At 51.0% G+C, this 17,415-nt stretch overlaps 1 protein-coding gene across 1 annotated transcript in view; it reads right to left on the reverse strand.

Annotated features, from left to right (window-relative positions):
* The window catches only part of DLEC1 (DLEC1 cilia and flagella associated protein), a 70,082-nt gene that overhangs the window by 45,295 nt on the left and 7,372 nt on the right, over window positions 1–17,415 (reverse strand). The window contains exons 6-13 of the mRNA XM_044001936.1: window positions 16,558–16,895; window positions 16,093–16,313; window positions 15,386–15,467; window positions 13,788–13,875; window positions 12,796–12,969; window positions 10,176–10,312; window positions 9,864–9,956; window positions 6,958–7,048 (exon numbers count right to left, since the gene is read on the reverse strand). Coding sequence (XP_043857871.1) covers window positions 6,958–7,048; window positions 9,864–9,956; window positions 10,176–10,312; window positions 12,796–12,969; window positions 13,788–13,875; window positions 15,386–15,467; window positions 16,093–16,313; window positions 16,558–16,895 — 1,224 coding nt within the window. The remainder of the gene's footprint in view (window positions 1–6,957; window positions 7,049–9,863; window positions 9,957–10,175; window positions 10,313–12,795; window positions 12,970–13,787; window positions 13,876–15,385; window positions 15,468–16,092; window positions 16,314–16,557; window positions 16,896–17,415) is intronic.

Here is a 17,415-nt window from a genome sequence, read left to right on the forward strand (position 1 = left end):
AATAAAAATGTTTATTAAAAAAAACTCAGCTGCTAAGTCAGAAACAGGACGCACTCTGCATAGGTAGAGGGAGGCCCCCTACTAACAACTTTACAGATTTTCTGTGGCCAAACAACCCTCTCTGTTTGACACACTTCTCTCCAGGTTTTCAGGACAACCTCCCTTCTACCCCCACTCCCAACCCCGACCCCATTCTCCTGTTTCCTCTCTGACCACTCCTCATTACCATCTCTATGCTGAGGATTCTCAAATCTACCTTTTCCTGCCCCAGTTTCTCTGCTGACTTCCAATCTTGCATCTCCAACAGCCTTTCAGATATCTCCAATTGGATATTCACCTTGAATTCAACATGACCAAAAGAGAACTCATTATCTTCCCCCCAAACTTTCCACTCTCCTCCCTTCCCTATTACTGTAGAGGGCACCCTCATCTTCCCAGGCTCACAACCTGAGTCATTCCAGACTTCTCACTCTCACCCCCCATATCCAAGGCCTGTCGATTTAAACCTTTGTAACATCGCTCATTGATTTTTACCTCTGCGGTATCTCTGGTCAATTTCACCTCTGCAGCATCTCTGGTGATTTTACCTCTGCAGTACATCTAGTCAATTTCACCTCTGCAGCCTCTCTGGTCAATTTCACCTCTGCAGCCTCTCTGGTCAATTTTACCTCTGCTGTACATCTAGTCAATTTCACCTCTGCAGCATCTCTGATCTATTTCACCTCTACAGCATTTCTTAAATACCCTTCTTTCTTCTGACACAGTCCCCAGGTTAGCGCAGACCCTTATCCCCTCACACCTTGACCCTTGTAAGAGCCTGCCCCAGTCCTTCCCAATCCAGTCCAACCCTTGCTCAGCTGTCAACATTATTTTCCTAAAGTGAGTTTGACCATGTCATTCGATCACCCCAAGGTTCAACTACTTCAGCTCTGTTTGTCATTCAAAACACTTCATAACTTGTTCCTTCCTTCCTTTCCAGACTTCTTATACCTTACTTCCCACCACATACTCTTTGGTCCAGTGACACCAGCCTCCTGCCTGCTTTTCTCTGACTATCCCCAAGGCCTGGAACACTGTCCCTCTTCCACTCTGACCACTGACCTCCCTGGCTTCCTATGAGTTCCAGCTAAAATCTCTTCTCCTACAAGAAGACTTCTCCTATCTCCCTTAATGACAGATGTGAGAGACAGAAGTGTAAAGTCCTAAACTTGGGTTTACACACTCAGTTACATAAGCCCAGGATCAGAGAGATGTGACTCCACAGGCTCTAGTATTGAGACAACTGCCAACTTGAGGTGAATCAGCATGGTGTGAGCTTAAGTTGGCATTAGGGAAAAGGCTAGAATGGTGAGGAGCTCTGAAACTGGTTGGGGGCTAGTCTGAAGAACTTGGAATGGGCTGAGCAGAAGAAAAGATGACTAACGGTGACATGATCCTTATCTTCAAATGTCTGATGGGCTGGTATGACAAGACGAAAAGATTCCCTCCATTTGGCCCCAAAAGGCAGAATTAGGACCAGAAGTTACAAGGAAATAAATATGTTACTGAATATAAGAACCTCCTAACCATTAGATCTGTTTGAGATGGAATGGGTCACCTCCCTTAGGGAGTGAGCTCCCCATCACTGGAGGTATCAAGAAAAAGAGCCTGCCTGGCCAGAATGACTTGTACAATTACAGCAAGGGCTTAACAGAGTCTTAGCCCCGGTGGAGGTCACCTAACACATAAATGCTGGGGTCACATGGCCACTCTGATACTCTTCATTTGACTTTCCCAACAGAACAATTTCCCTATGGACACCAAGAATGTTCAGGGTCAGCATTCACATTTGCACTTTCACACACACAAAACACCATATAATAGCAAAAAATTACTAAGGAATGGGAAGTCAGGTGGCAGAGTCCAGGACTTAGAGTAAGGAAGACCTGGGTTCAAATCTTTCCTCTGATGTTTACTTAGCTTTATCTGTGCCTGTTTCTCCCCTCTGTAAAATGGGAATACTAGTAATGTGTCCCCCTCCCCCCAGGGTTGTGAGGATCAGAGGAGATAATATCTGTCAAGCACTTGGCAACTGGTGTTTGCAATTACATAAAACATGACCAGGTTGGTTATTTTGTACAAGAAGACTTGGATAAAATTAAAAAAATGAAAGAGTGAAAAATAGCCTGATTCAGTCTGTGTTCAATCCATATCAGTTCTTTCTTTGGAGGTGGATATTATGCTTCATCATTAGTCCTTTGGGATTGTCTTTAAGTCTTTCACAGTTCTTCAAATAATATGGCTGTCTCTGTAAACAATGTTCTCTTATTTCTGCTCTCTTCAGTACACATCAGTTCATACAAGTCTTTCCAGGCCTTTCTGAAATCATCCTGCTTGTTATTTCTTACTGAACAATAATATTCCATCACCATCATATACCACAGCTTGTTTAGCCATTCCCCCATGGATGGGCCTTCCTTTGATTTCCAACTCTTAGCCACCACAAAAAGAGCTGCTAGAAATATTTTTGTACAAATAGGTCTTTTTCTCTTTTGGGGGATGTCTTTGGGATATATACCTATCAGTAGTATTGCTGGATCAAAGGGTATGCACAGTCCTGTAGTCCATTGGGCATAGTTCTAAATTGCTCCCCAGAATGGCTGTATCAGTTCACAACTCACAACTGGTTTAATGCTAATTTTTGTTGGGCCTCACCCAGCCTGCACTGTCCCCAGCAGCTCAGGGTTACCCCCCGCCCCAGCTTCTCAACAGTACAGTCTCATGTACAACCCTCTATAATTAGGGCATGTGTCAAGCTCACGGTCTGTGACAGCAATGACCCAGCTAGGTCTTACCAACATGTGGGACTTGGCTAAAGGCCCAGGTTCTGGAGGGGGCCTGAGTAATGCCCTGAGACCCGGGAAGGGGGTAGCATGTGTCACAGCTGAAAGGGAGATCAGACGTGCTGTTGAGGGGCCAGGAGATCTCCTCCAGAGAAGGAAGGGCCTTGGACTCTGGAGTATCGAGAGGCCAAGCAAAGCTCTTAAGTGGCAAAGCCACTTAGAGAATCCAGGCTAAGCAAAACTCTGGTCAGGCAGCCACATAGCACACGCAGAATGCTCTACACTGTACTGAGCTCCCTTTTCATACGTCGTCCCCTGTGAACCTCGCTCACCACAGCCCAGGGAGGAGGGGAGGTGCTGCAGGCATGATGATTCCCACTTTACACATGGGGACACTGAGGCACAGAGTGACATCATGACCACAGCAGGGCTTGTCACCAGGGAAAATGGCGATGCCCCAGCACGGCTTTGTGCGGTGTGCCTGACCAGCTCTTCCCCAAGGTCAGGCCCAGCGACCAGAGGTCAAACCTCCCTTCAGCCTGTTTTCCTGTCCTGTCATCCGCTCTCTCCTGCAGAAGTCACAGCAGCCCCAGCCACCCCAGACGGTGCCTTCAGCACAGAGCACCAGGAGCAGACACAGCGCGGCTCACCCGCCCTGCATCCCACAGGTCACTCTGTCCTCACTGTCTGCCACAGCCAAGGCCTCCTTGCTCCCTTACATGGACTCGAGGACCTGGCCGGGCCGTGCTGTGTGCCCCCTTCCTTGTCCTGTCCTTGGGGCCTTCGGAGCGCAACTACACAGGCTTCCAGCTTCACACCCTTCCTTCCCTCAGCCCTGACCACCAGAGCCTGGACTTCCTCTGCCCCGACATTTCTCTCTTGCCATCCTGTCCTCCCAGGCTCGTCATCAGCTTTGCTCTGGCCTCATTTCCCCTTCACCTCTACCCCATCCTCTACTCTCTGCGTCCTCCTGCCCCTCAGGCCTTGCAAAGCCCACCGTGCACCACCTCCTCTGTGCGCCACCTCCCCGTGTGCCACCTCTCAGGTGCAACACCTCCTCCATGCACATTCTCCCCTTCAATGCTTGGCCCCCTGAACAGGGCTAGAGAAGCCCCTTAGCCAGTGAGGCTGAGCCCACCTCCAATCCACACGCTCTCTTCTGCTGCCCAACAAGCTTTGTTTTCTTCTCACACTGCAAATACTCCCTTCTCTACCTCGACAGAGAGCATCAAGTGCTGGCATCACTGGGTTAGAGCCGGAAGGGACCTTGTGAATCACCTGAGGTGAGACCAGAGGCTGCCCCAAGCCACCTGCTGGCTCGCGGAGGTGGGAGGGCCACAGGGGTCCCAGCTCCTTTTTTCTGTCTTTAAAAATACTATTTGTTATACCCGTGACTCTCTGGGAGGGGCAGGGAAAGGGGAGCTGGGGACTCCGATGAAGTCAAAAACAGAAGACACCAAAGAAAACTTGTTTTGGACCTTTCGACCACAACAAGCTGTCCCTGGGTCGTCCGGCTGCTTTGTTTTCAGGCTGAGGAACAGAGACCTGGAGAGGGTTAACCCAAAGCCTCACAGCTGGAATTCGAAGCCAAGTGCCCTGCTAGAGCCCCTGTCCTGGGGAACACACAGGGATAATGGGGGGGGCAGGGGTGATAGCTGTGGTGGGTTAGTGTGGAATCACAAAGAAAGGGAGGAAGTGCCTGGGGTTTGGAGGGAAATTCTGAAGCTTGGTTTCCCAGTAAGGACGGCCTGTAGGTGGGCACAAGGTATCATAGCAACCAGCTTCCTAGCCAGTGCCCTCTTCAAGAACCTTCACCAGATCCCTACCACCTGTGGGATAAGAAGATCTAAGTTCTCCCGCTGGGCATTTAAAGCCTTCTGGCCTCTCATTCTAGGCTGGCTGCCCATTGCCAATCCCCCTCTGGACAGCTCCTTGCCATTTCCCCAACCCAGCATTCTCGCTCCTGTCTCTGTTCCCTGTGGCTCTCTCCTCCTCACCTCTGGGCAGGAGATTCTCCACCTTCCTTGGAGACCCAGCTTATGGGCCAGCTTCCATGGGAAGGAAGCCCAGGAGTCAGCATTCTTTCTGGCCTCCTCGATGACCACGTACAGACTGAGCAGTGTAGAAGTGACAGCTCTGCCTTGGTCTCCTCCACAAAGAAAAGGTTAGTTCCTAGTTGTGGGCCTGGGCACCTCATTTGAATGGCCCTGGGCACCCCAGAAGTTTTGTGGGGTAAATCAAAAGAACCTCTCCTTGAGAAACTAAACCAAAGGACGGGCACACCTAAAGACAAGTGGCACAGGATCCGGACTCAGCTAGCCCCAGGACCCCCACCCTTCATTCCAGTCTCCCCCACCCCTGGGGAGATAAGATTAGGTGTGGCTGCTGCCTTTGTGGCCCGAGGAGAGAGATGGCTTGAGAGATCCGCAGCCACCCCTCACCCAACTCCCCCAGCCACCACCAGTGGGGGATGGTCCTCCCCCAATAAGGGAACTTTCCAGTCAGATGATCACCTCATCTGTCCTCTACAAAAGTACCTGCCTGTCTCCTGCTCATGGAGATAGGTATCTCAGAGTCACACCTCAGTCCTATGCCTTCTCCCCAAGAGAAGTGCAAGGATTTCTCTCTTGGTTTCCTTTCCCCAGCCCCTAAATTATGATCTTATTCTACTGGATCTGTGTGCAAGAGGGTGTCATTATTTATTTTATTATTATTTTTTTTTTGCAGGGCAATTGGGGTTAAGTGACTTGCCCAGGGTCACACAGCTAGTAAGTGTCTGAGGCCAGATTTGAACTCAGGTCCTCCTGACTCCAGGGCTGGTGCTCTATCCACTGCGCCATCTAGCTGCCCCAGAGGGTGTCATTCTTTAGAAAGGAATTCCTAAGGACCCTGACCCCAACCCCCATCTGATTTCCCCATAACATTCCTTAAGGATAGGTATTGCCCCGCTGTCTCTGAAACTCCAGCACCTTGCATTGGGCTTTTTTCTTTTGCAGGGCAATGAAGGTTAAGGAACTTGCCCAGGTTCACACAGCTAGTAAGTGTCAAGTGTCTGAGGCTGGGTTTGAACTCAGGCCCTCCTGAATCCGGGGCTGGTGCTTTATCCACTGCATCACCTAACTGCCCTTTGCATTGGGCTTTGTACACAGCAAGCACTTAATAAATGCTTGTTGGCTTGGAATGGAATAGCCCAGCCCAGTGCTCTCTAAACCAGGCTCTCTCATGTGTCAAGTCTTCCTTCCTTAGGCAGTTAAACATATACCACTATGTCAAGATAATGGAACTCAGGGGTTCACTTGGAGATAGGGTTATTTGCTCTTTATCATCTACTTGAGCTTTATTTGACATTTCTTTACCTATAAATGGTTCAGGCTTTACATAGGAACAGTAAACAAGATGGAGCACAGGAAATGGGTCATGGCTGAGATGTAAGTGTGACAGGCATCGCATGAACTCTGAGAGGCAGTGTGAATGCACAGTCAGTCAGCAAGCATGCTTGAAGCACCTACTGTGTGCTGGGGTGAGACTACAAAGAAAAGAGGGAAGCGGGTTTTTGCTTCCTCAATAAGGAGTGTAATGGGAGACCACATGTATACATGTCAGAATACCCACAACACATACAAATGAATGCAAGGTGGTTGTGGGAGGGAGGCCACTGGCAGCAGAGTAACCAGGAAAAACTGAATACAAAGTAGAGTTTGAACTGAATCCTGAAGGAGGCAAAGACGAGACGGAGATTGCCCACAGAGAACAGTGAGGAAGCAGGCATCTCTGTACTGCCCAGTGGGCGGGGAGGCTCTGTATGACAAGAGCAGGAGGATTGGAAGGGACTGGGTGGTGGCACGCTTTAGGGACTCAAGAGAAAAGACACGTTTGATCCTGAAGGTAATAGGGAACCATGGAAGTTTGCTGAGCAGGAGTGTCACGATCAGAGCTCTGCTTCAGGAAAATCCTTTTGGCAGCTGAGTGGGAGAGGGGACCCAAGAGGGGAGAGAGGAGGCCATTAGAAGGATGCCGCCAACATGTAGGGAGAGGGCCTGAAAGAGGAAGAACCTTTACTAGAAACAGAAGAGAGTCCCCTCAGAGCTCATGCCAAAGCTGGCAGCCCTGCGTGCTTCCCCCGGGGCAAACCAACCTGAAATGATGACTTCTTTGATCTGACAATTGTCACACACAATGATGAAGGGTTTCTCCACAGTTTCCAGGGAAGTTGGAAGAAACAGCACCTGAAACAGAGTCATGTGACTGTCTATGATGCTGCTCCAACTTCCAGCTGAGAAAAGAGCCCTAAAGAATCCTCTGAGCCAGTCCCAGAGTACGCTGACACCTGATCCTTCCCCTGCATCCTAAGGGCGAGCTCCTGCATGGTCTCTTGTCTGACACAGGGAGCCATATGACCAAGCAAACATCAACCCTGGTCCCTGAGCCTGTAAGTGCCAGGAATCTAAAAAGAGGGTAGCAGCTCCCCCCCCAGCTGGTGAGGAAGGGATGCCCCCCCCCAGCTGGTGAGGAAGGGATGCCCGGTGATCATGGGGCATGGGGAGCATGGCCGTGGTGTGAGAGCAAGCACGTGCACACCAACAACTGCTCCCCCCAGTCCTGTGGAGGAGGCCCTGGACGTCTCTTTAGGACCCAATGGTAGATCTTCCTTGGGGAAGGTTGGGAACAATCCTCCTTTCTCACCACGCCCTGTGATGTAACTAGGACGACCAGAAGGATTCCCATTTCACAGGTAAGGAAACTGAGGCTCTCAGAGGTTTCTGGCCTTATCCAGGTCACTCAGCCAGCAAGTGTCTGAGGCTGCTGGGTGGGAACGGGACCAATAGTCACTTATTAAGCCTCTATGCTGTCCAGGCCTCATGCTAGGTGCCGGGGACACGAGAACGAAGGAGGAAACCACAGATATGAGGACCTTTCCTTGGGCAGCCCCTGGCATAGCAGAAGGGCTTCATTGATATTTTCCGAATGGAGCCAAGTCCTTGGTTCTCAAGCACAAAGGTCACTGCTCTCGGAAACTGGGCTAAGGTGAACATCAGAACCCTAAGACTGGAATGAGCCAGCACGCTTGCTGCTCCCTGAACACCAGGACACAAGTGGGGACCCCCTGGAGCCTCCAAGAGGAGAACCTACAACTCAGAGGAAGAGAAGATGGGGCATGGCCTAGACACAGACACCCAAGGTGCAGCTGTTTCTGGAGGATGAATCCCAGCTGAGCACAGCACAACCCCAAACCATTCCTCTGAACCAGAGACTCAGTCCTGAGCTGGGGGAACCATTCCCTGCCACCCAAAGAGGCCGTGGCAACAGAAAGCTAGAGCTGAGGAAATCACAAAATGGGGGAGCTCATCAGGTCCCTTCACTCTCACACCTTTCCCGTTCATTGTCAGGGCATTCATGTCACTAACGGCTCTCTGGGAAGGGAGGACTTCTCAAGGAAGAGAAGTGCAGAATAAGACCATGTGTGAAAAAGATGAGGTCTGTCACTGTGTGGAGGGAGGGCGACTGACCGGGGAGAGTGGACACCTGGAGCCAGGCCAGCAAAGGCCTCGGTGACGGTCCTTACTTCTCGACTGGGGAACAAAGCAAACTCCTGGAACAATTGCTGAACTTCACAGGAGCTGAGATTTCGAATGGGAAGTCATCTCATTCAGCCTCCTCCTTTTAGAGATGTGGGAACTCAAGCCCCCAGGCGTGAGGTGGTCTGCTCAAACCCAGACAAGAAATAAGGAGCCAAGCTGATATCTGAACCGAATTCCCCTGACTACAAATTCAAGCCCTTTTCCAGATTTCAGAAAAACCTGGAAAGACTTAAGGGGACTGATGCTGAGTGAAGGGAGCAGAACCAGGAGAACGCTGTCCACAGTAACAGCAACACTGTGGGATGATCCACTCTGAGAGACTTGGCTCTTCTCAGCAGTGCAGTGATCCAGGACAATCCCAAAGGATTCATGGTGGAAAATGTTCTACCCATCAAGAAAAAGGACTGTGGATTCTGAATGCAGATGAAACCAGACTGTTCCTACTTTTTGGTTCTTGTTTTTTCTTTTTTGAGGCTTTTCCCTTGGGTTCTGATTCTTCTTTCCCAACGTGACTAATGCAGAAATAGGTTTAATGTGATTGTACATATATACCCTCCATTAGATTGCTTTCTGTCTTGGGGAGGGGGGAGGGAAGGGAGAAAAATTTGAAACTAGAAATTTTATGAAAACAAATGTTGAAAACTATCTTTACATGTAACTGGAAAATAATAAAATACTTTTATGATTAAAAACATCCAAGCCCTTTTCCTTCCACACCTGCCCCCTCCTGATTTGGGGTGCAGCAGCTGGGAGAGATAACAGGCTCTGCTCCACAGTCTTCCTGGGAGTGACAAGGGCATACCCAAGTCAGGAAACATCACAGGACGAGTCAAGGCTCAGGCAGAGGCAGGAGTTCTGAAGATTATTTCAATACAGGAGATAGCAAAATGATGCTCAAGGATAAGCTCCCAGGAGATGAGTATGATTCATCAATAAGCATTTATTAAGTACCTAAGTACCTACTGTATACCGGGCACTAAGTGCTGGGAACACAAAGAGGCAAAGCCAGTCCCTGCCCTCCAGATGCTTCTGGTCCACAACCTGGTACGTTCAAGGTAGAGACAAGGGCAGACAGAAGGCTCTCTGAGAGGAGAGATGTTTGGAACTGGGGAAAATGGGGACACCCAAAATGAACTTGAGGCGGTTTGGCAGGGAGGGCACCAGTGGCTACAGGCGTCAGGAAGGGCTTCGTGAGCTGACTCAAGGACCAGAAAAGAAATCCACTGGGCACAAATAATAACAATTAGCCAGAGTACACTTTCCCCACAGGAGACATTTAAATGGCCCAGTTTCTGGATGGGATTTCTTTGTGCAATAAATGACTGTGAAGCTCTACAGCAGGAGATTTGTCAAATAAGATGACCTCAGATTGGAATGAAAGGCAGGCCTCCGGGGCTCTGGCCAAAAAGGGTCAAACATCAGTCACTGTCGGGAGAAGCTCCAGCCCCCCCCAATTCCCTACCTCCAGTAAGAGGGCTTGTCCTGGGATGAGTTCAAACACAGCGGGCAGAATGCCAAATGGTGCCTGCTCCACAAAGCCCACAGGAGCAACAGCCTGTGGGAAATAGAAATGAGACAAGGCTTGGCGCGGGGAGATGGGTGGACGGGCCTGTGGCTTGTCCTTCTCTCCCCAAGGCCAGCTTGTTCCGCCGGTGCTCCCGTGTCTTGGAACACGCGGAAGCCAAGGTTTCGCAAGCAGTCAGAGCGGCCTGGCCTGAGCCCTTGTCCATAGATGAAGCCCCTGCCCCAGGACAACGTGGGAGCGAGCCCTCACCCGGAAACTAGGAGGTGGCCAGGACAACTTCGGCATGATACAGAACCTGCCCGGGCTCAGCCCCACATTCTTGCAGATGAATCCAGTCATTTTTATTCCCCCAACGAGGCAGTAACCACAGTTTAAGGCTTGTGTCACTGCAACAATCACAAAAACAAGACAGAACATCAAGGCGTAAGCAGCCACAGCACCTCTCACATTGCAAGTTAACTTACTCACGTGATGAGACTGGAAAGACACTGAGTCTACCCCAGCAGCAGGAGCCCCAAGGAAGAAAGAGACCCCCAGGGTAAAGGGAAAGAGCTGCCAGGACTGATCTCAGCTCATATTTATTTCAGATCTGCCAAGAGATCATAAAGCTAGCTTCAGTCTCCAAGGCCAGTGGGCATTAGTAAGTGGGGGCACCTGGAGTACCCGGAAGGGTACTTCCTCATGCCCTTATGTCTCTGATGGATGAGGAACGAGAACCCCAAAGTCTTGACCAATGTCACATGAGCTCTGTCCACACTGGGTTAAAGGATGCCAAAGGAGCTAGTGCCTGAGAAACTGGTCCCAAGACCAACACTCCAAAGGAGACAGAATGTTCCAATGAGAAGTCAGCTCTAGAGCCCATGGGGAGGTATCTATTTACCTGAGCAGGGCCTCCCCCCAGTTTTTACTTCAGAAAGAATTCATCAGGGCAGCTAGGTGGTGCAGTGGATAGAGCACCGGTCCTGGAGTCAGGAGGACCTGAGTTCAAATCCGGCCTCAAACACTTAACATTTACTAGCTGTGTGACCCTGGGCAAGTCACTTAATCCCAATCACCTCACCAAAAAAAAAAAAAAAAAAGAATTAATCGTGGTAATAAAAACAGAGGACTGGCACCAAATGCAAATCTCCAGATAATGACGAGTGGTTTTTATTTTCATGTGAATTAAGACTGTGTGGGCTATATGCCCATGAGGTGGTGGGCAAGGGAGGCGGACCTCTTCTCGAGTCAAATATTCTCCAGCTGATTAAAATTACAAAGACAAGCAAGAAAGTTGATGTAACCTAGCCCACATTTATGAAGCATTTACAGTGCAAGGTAGCAATGTAAAAAGATTGCCATGGTGAGGCTAATTTACTGCCCCCAAAATCACAGCAAGGAATGGAGCAAGTTGATTCTTAAGTATCCACATTAAACTTCTTTCTTTTGTGGATTATTTGTAATGAATTCTGGCATCATCATTTTCATTAAGGGGGACAATGAGGGTTAAGTGACTTGCCCAGGGTCACACAGCTAGTAAGTGTCAAGTGTCTGGGGCCGGATTTGAACTCAGGTCCTCCTGAATCCGGGACTGATGCTTTATCCAGTGCGCCACCTAGCCGCCCCTTGTAATGAATTCTGAATCCTGGCTTACCTGCTTCTGAGTCATATGGGGAAGGCAATCATTTTAAATTGCCTCAAGTAAAACAATTAGGAAAATGTTAAACCTGTTGCCAAACCAGGATTTGGATGGATTAAAAAGCCAAATACAAATAATTTTTTGGATTGTCTGTGCTACTGGTCTCCATTGCTGTAGGTAACTTTGAGTTCATTTTGAATGAGAACAGCAGAAAAAAATAAAGGAGGCCAGGAGCCGAGCAGCATTAACAATAAGGACAGACCAGGGAAGAGATCCTTCCATGGGATTTGGAAAAGAATATTGCTATCTTTGAGGGAAATCCCCAATCTTTATTTAGGTTTTCTTATTAAGTACATTTCGTCAGTCCCTTTTGTCTTTACATCACAGCGATTTCACCCACACTCCCATCCCTCCACCTCCAAAGAAAAACAATTAAGCAAAAGTATCTGATACAGTGATTGATCAGATGATGCCTGCAATATTCTGTCCTCTTCCACAGAGATGTCTATGTGTACACGGAGATATGTGTGTGGGGAGATGTGTATACATATGTATACATACACACAAATACACATATATTCTACATGCAAACGTGTGCACATCTTTATATATTCTCTTGGTTCTGCTTGTTTTGCTCTGCATCAGTTCATGCAAATCTTCCCGTGTTTCTCTGAATCCCTCAGTCACCATGTCTTACTGCACAACCATATTCCATGACATCTTTGCTACCATCATCTGTTCAGCCACTCCTCAAAGGAAACTCCCTTTGTTTCTAGTTCTTTTTGCTCAATGACTACCCACCAGTGGCAATCTGGCATAAGGGGTAGATTGCTGGGCTCAGAATCAGGAAGAACTGGATTCATATCCACTACTGACACTAGCTGTGGGACCCAGAGCAATACACTTACCTGTGAGATAGATGCTGGGTAAATCCCTTACCCTCTATGTGCCCCGAAGAACACCCTAAGACTTATCAAGCACCACAGTTCTAAGGCTGGCAGGTACCTCAGAGGTCACTGATTCAACCCCCTCCTTTTTCAGATGTGAAAACAAGACGCAGTGCAGAGCAGGGCTCAGAATCCAGGGCCCGGGGCACTGTGCTTATGTCTACACCGTAGTCTAGCTGTCCATGGCCTGCTTTGCTAGAGGGAGCTCCTGATGCAGGTGCTCTGGGGGGGGGGGTGGCGCATCTCCAATCTACCACCTGCTTGCTTCTCCCATCGCCCCACACCCGCTGGGATCCATACTAACATGTCAGTATTGGAGGGGGTCTCCTGGCTTGTAAGGGGATCAGAAGTGTGTGGGCAGACTGAGTCTCCACTAAAATAAAGTCATCAAAATCTCCAAGGCTGTCAGGAGCAAAGCGGATGGTGTAGCGGCAGATCATGCCGGGGGCCACCAGGCCTCCTCTTCCCGGGAACTTTCCTGTCAGACAAAGGCAAACATCTGGGTATCCAGGCCCCACACCAGGAGCTCACTGGGACCCGGGCTTTGGGATTCTGGAGAACAGGAGAGGTACGTGGGTCATAGGCACCAATATTCCTGAGAACAAACTACCCCCAAAGACGTGACTTCTGTCCCCCGGACGCCTGGGATGGCTCAAGGGGCTGCTGGTCCAGGCATGGCCAGGCTGGGGGATGTGGAAGAGGGGGCAGCCGAGGAGTCAACATTGCCCAAGGGGAAGGGAAAAGGCACAAGTATTGATGAAGCACCTACTATGTGCTCGTTAGGCACTGTGCTAAGAGCTTTACAAATGTGATCTGGATCCTCATAGCCACCCCGGGATCCCCATGTGATGGCAGCTGCTGCTTTGTGCCCACTCACCAAGGGGAAGGAGCATTGTCCCCCAGGAAGGCCCCCTTCCCCCCTAATTTTTTGGTGAGCACCAACATCTGGCTGGCTGGCTGGCGCTAACAGGTTGGAAGCTAGGGTTTGAACCCTAAACCAGTGCACTGATGTTGAGGCCAGCCCGGGCTTTTGTTCCCACCGCCCTGAGCCACGCTTGGGGCTGATGCGTGCTGGAGTCATGTTGGGCTGCTTCTAGGACACCGCAAGGGGGTAGGCCACCGGCCAGCCCAGAGCCCAGCTGTGCTCAAGGAGGGCAGAGTGCTCCTGTGGCCAAACTTCCCTGGGCTTTGCCCAGGGGTCAGCGTGAGCTGGCCCCGATCTCGGTGGCCTCCAGTCACTGGGGAGTGGAGGAGAGTCTGCTGGGGAAAAGCCCCTGGAGGGGGAGTCACACTCACCTAAACTAAGGGAAAAGTACGGCGTGGACGGAGGAAGCACTCTCAGGTGGCGGCTGGTGGACGTCATGTTCTGCAGCTCAAGCACAATCTGAGTTCGTTGTTTAAAGAACAAGGTGGGGACCAGAGGTTAGGCTGAATCTGAATCCAAGCCCGCTATTTACAACTCAGGGGCACAGCCCAGAGGCCCAGTGCTCCGCCTCTTCCTGCAGCCCTGCGCGGTCTTTGGTCCCCAGTGGTCTGGTCTGAGCTGAGGTCCGTATACTGAGAAAGAGCAGAAGCTCCTTCCCTAGACTGAGCTAAGCCCGGGACCTGGTCCTCTGGGGCCACCAAGTCTTTCCCGTCTCCTGCCCTGGATCTCTTCTCTCTTCTCCTTGACTAGGGTGGTTTCTCCAGGCTCTGTCCCCAACCACCTCCTCTACACAACCTCACCCACTCCCAAGCCTTCACCGAGGGTCTCTGGGGAGGACCCTGACACGGCTTCCCCACCTTCAGGTCCCATCTGCTCTGAGATCCTGTGTAACCCCCTTCACTTCCACTCCCTCTCCCAGGGGCTGCCCAACCTAACTCCCAAGAAGAAATGGCGGCTGCTGGGTGGTGACTCTGAGAGGCCTTGGGCAATTGCAGCTTGTCCCGCTGCCCTTCGGTGAAACCCCTCTGTCCTCAAACGTCACTGCCCTTCTTCAGTCCACCCTGGCCCTAATCGACCTTACCTCTGGGTCACACTAGACCTCATTTGTCCGAATGTTTGCTTGCTTGCTTGTCCACACTTCTTGGTCAACTCCAGCCCAGCTCCAAAACCACGTCCTTCCCCCAAGCCTTCCAAGAGTCCCCCCCCCCCCCCCCCCCCCCCCGCCCCTTCCCACACTCAAAGCACTTTCTAAGCACTCGGCCCTTTGTGGACAGGTCTTTTCCACTACTAGACTATAAGCTCCTTGAGGACACATCTCTGGACCTCTTCTCCCTGACACCCAATACCTTGCACATGCCCAATCAACGTGTGGTGAACGAATGAGCAAGCGAATCCCCAACGGCCCTGAAGGACGCGTCCCAGAGCTGTGATGGAGGGATTAGAATAAACTCTCCCGGGCCCGTCTGCACACGGGGTTTGCCATCAAGTTCTCTTCTGGGCAGTAAGTTTTGTTACATTCTGCTACTGTGCACCACTAAATGATGCTTCTTACTCTGACCTACACCCACTTCCAGGCTCCGGAGGGAATCCCAATTCTAGTCTGCCTCACGCCCTCGGCGCCGTCCTGTCCTGATGGGTGTCAGTCCAAGAGGTGCCTTCCCAAGCCCACCCTCCAGGCTGTTCCTTCCTAGGCCTCCTCCAACCTCTCCCCAGGATGCCAGGCATGGCAGCGCCATGATTTAGAACAAGGGGAGAAGGTTGGCTCTCCCTTGAGTTTCCAAACCCCTTCCTGAGAATGCTCAGCCTCTTGTTAATCGTTGCCACCAAAGGTGTTTTCCAATGTCTGGATGTGCCTGGCTTCCCCCCATCTGTGACTGACCATCAGAATAACACGGCTTTGTCCGGCCTGGGCCAAAGGCTGTGAGTGGCGATAGTTAAGAAGAAGTCAGTAAGGAAGCAAGATTTCTACCTCGTAAACCGGTCCAACTACATAATCAGTAAAAAAAACCACTGCTGGCTTAGCTAGAAACACTGGAGCATCATCAACATTTCTGGAAGGAAATGGGAAAACAAAAGCCCTGTTAGACACACACGTGTGTGCATGTAGATTTACCCCACAGGCGCTGGCTGCCCGGGCCTCACAGGGCAGACAAGCTCACCCTCCACAGCTCCGGGCATAGCCACTGTTCTCCTCCCCCAGGGAGATTTCGCTTTTATCTCATATTCCTGGCACACAGTAGGGGCCAATCAGTGCTTGCTGACTGCTGACTGACTAGGAGAAATGGTGTCAATGAGTGGTCGGCAGAAAAATCTGGATTTCTGCTCATTTCCTGGTAACTGTCGTATCGGGAGGGAAAGGCAAAGCCCGGCAGGCCCAGTGAGCCAAAGGGCCGGCGACAGCAGGCACTGAGAGGGCCCCCAGCAGGCACCGAGAGCACTAGGAAAGAAACGGGGACCTCTTTTTTGTCACCGCAACCCAGCGCTGACCTGAAGAAGAACGGGGGCCTAGAGCTGGCCGGTGCTGTGGCACCCGTCCCTTCTCTGGGTCTGACTGCTGGAGCCCCCACCCCCAGCCCGCCCAAGCAGAGCCAGGACGCCCTTTGTAAAAGGAGAAGCCAGCAAGCTTTTATTGTTCTTAGGGTTCATGTTCTTTGGACACACCCGTCCCAGACAAACCTCTCACTGAACTCAACATTCCGCTCATCTCCCATCGGTCCTGTCTTCTTGAGAGGAAAGATGAGGGACTTGCCTCCATTCGCAGTGTTAGGTGGGTAAAAGCGCGGGTTCTTGAGAAATTGATGCTGGTTCTCGAATCTGTTAAGAAGTTGTCGCTCCTGGACCCTCTGGGCGGTGTTTAAATGATTCATCCACATCTTATTCTTGGGGCAGCGGCACTTCTGGGGACCAAGCAGAAGCACCTCTCACAAGAGCTTCCTGGGAGACCCAGACTCGGGCCACCCAGGAAAGATGGGCAGATGCACCATTTCCCCAGAGACAGGCAGGCCCGTGCGTTCTGCTGCCCCCGTGCCCGGCCCCGGAAGGCATCGCCGGGGAGTTCTCTCCATCTCCCCTTTCTTCTGCCTCATTCCACCACCATCCCCTCCCTCAAAGACTCACGGGCCTGTGCGTTCTGCTGCCTACCTTGACAACCTTGGGGGGCTTCACTTCTGGTGTCGAGCACTTTGTGAGGGTGGACAAGGACACTTCGGAAGGGATGGCTGGAAGCTTCTTGCTGACTATCTCTGTGACTTTTTGAACTTCCTCAGTGGCTATACTGTGCTGTTTGCAGCTAAAGGTCAGCTTGTAGCACTCTGAGATGTCCTCTCCTGTGGGCCAAAGGAAGCCGCGGCTATCACCAAGGGAACGGACAGAACGAATTAGCCGGCCCGCCAACCCAAAGGTCAGCAGCTCCCCGCGCAGGTCCACATGAAGGGGTCCCTTCCACGGGATCCTCCAGGAATCCAGGGCCTGCGTGAGGCCTGCCAGGACAAAGTGCTGGATTTAGGGAGACTTTACGGGGAAGAGAATTCCCAGCCTCGGTTTTCATTGCTGCTGTAACGACAATGCTTACCTCCCTTTGGAGTGCTAGGAGAGAATAAGCAGCCCCAGGACCTCACCTCTGGGTCACGCGTCACTGATCAAGAGGGGAATTCTACTTCTGAGCTCTGGGCTCAAAGCCCCCTGCTGTCTCTAGTAGTGATATGCCTTAAGGAAAGACTGAAATTCATGAGTGGGCCCTCTCTCTGCTCCTCTAGAGAAGTGGGGGACCACTGGGACAGAATACGACATCAACTCTGGCCTTTTTGCCAGGTTAGTCTTGCTGACAATTTCCCCCTTATTTGTTCTCTGCCTTCTGGGAGGCAGCAGTGGTACGGGGTGAGGACGGACTGGGAAACGTAGGTGATGCAGGAACAAAGCATGTACCAAGACAAAGCCAGAAGACTCTTGGTGGAAAGCGCTCTCCACACTCAGAAATAGAACTGTGGAGTCTGAGTGCAG

Source organism: Dromiciops gliroides, chromosome 1 (genome assembly GCF_019393635.1).
Source record: "Dromiciops gliroides isolate mDroGli1 chromosome 1, mDroGli1.pri, whole genome shotgun sequence".
NCBI lineage: Eukaryota > Metazoa > Chordata > Mammalia > Microbiotheria > Microbiotheriidae > Dromiciops > Dromiciops gliroides.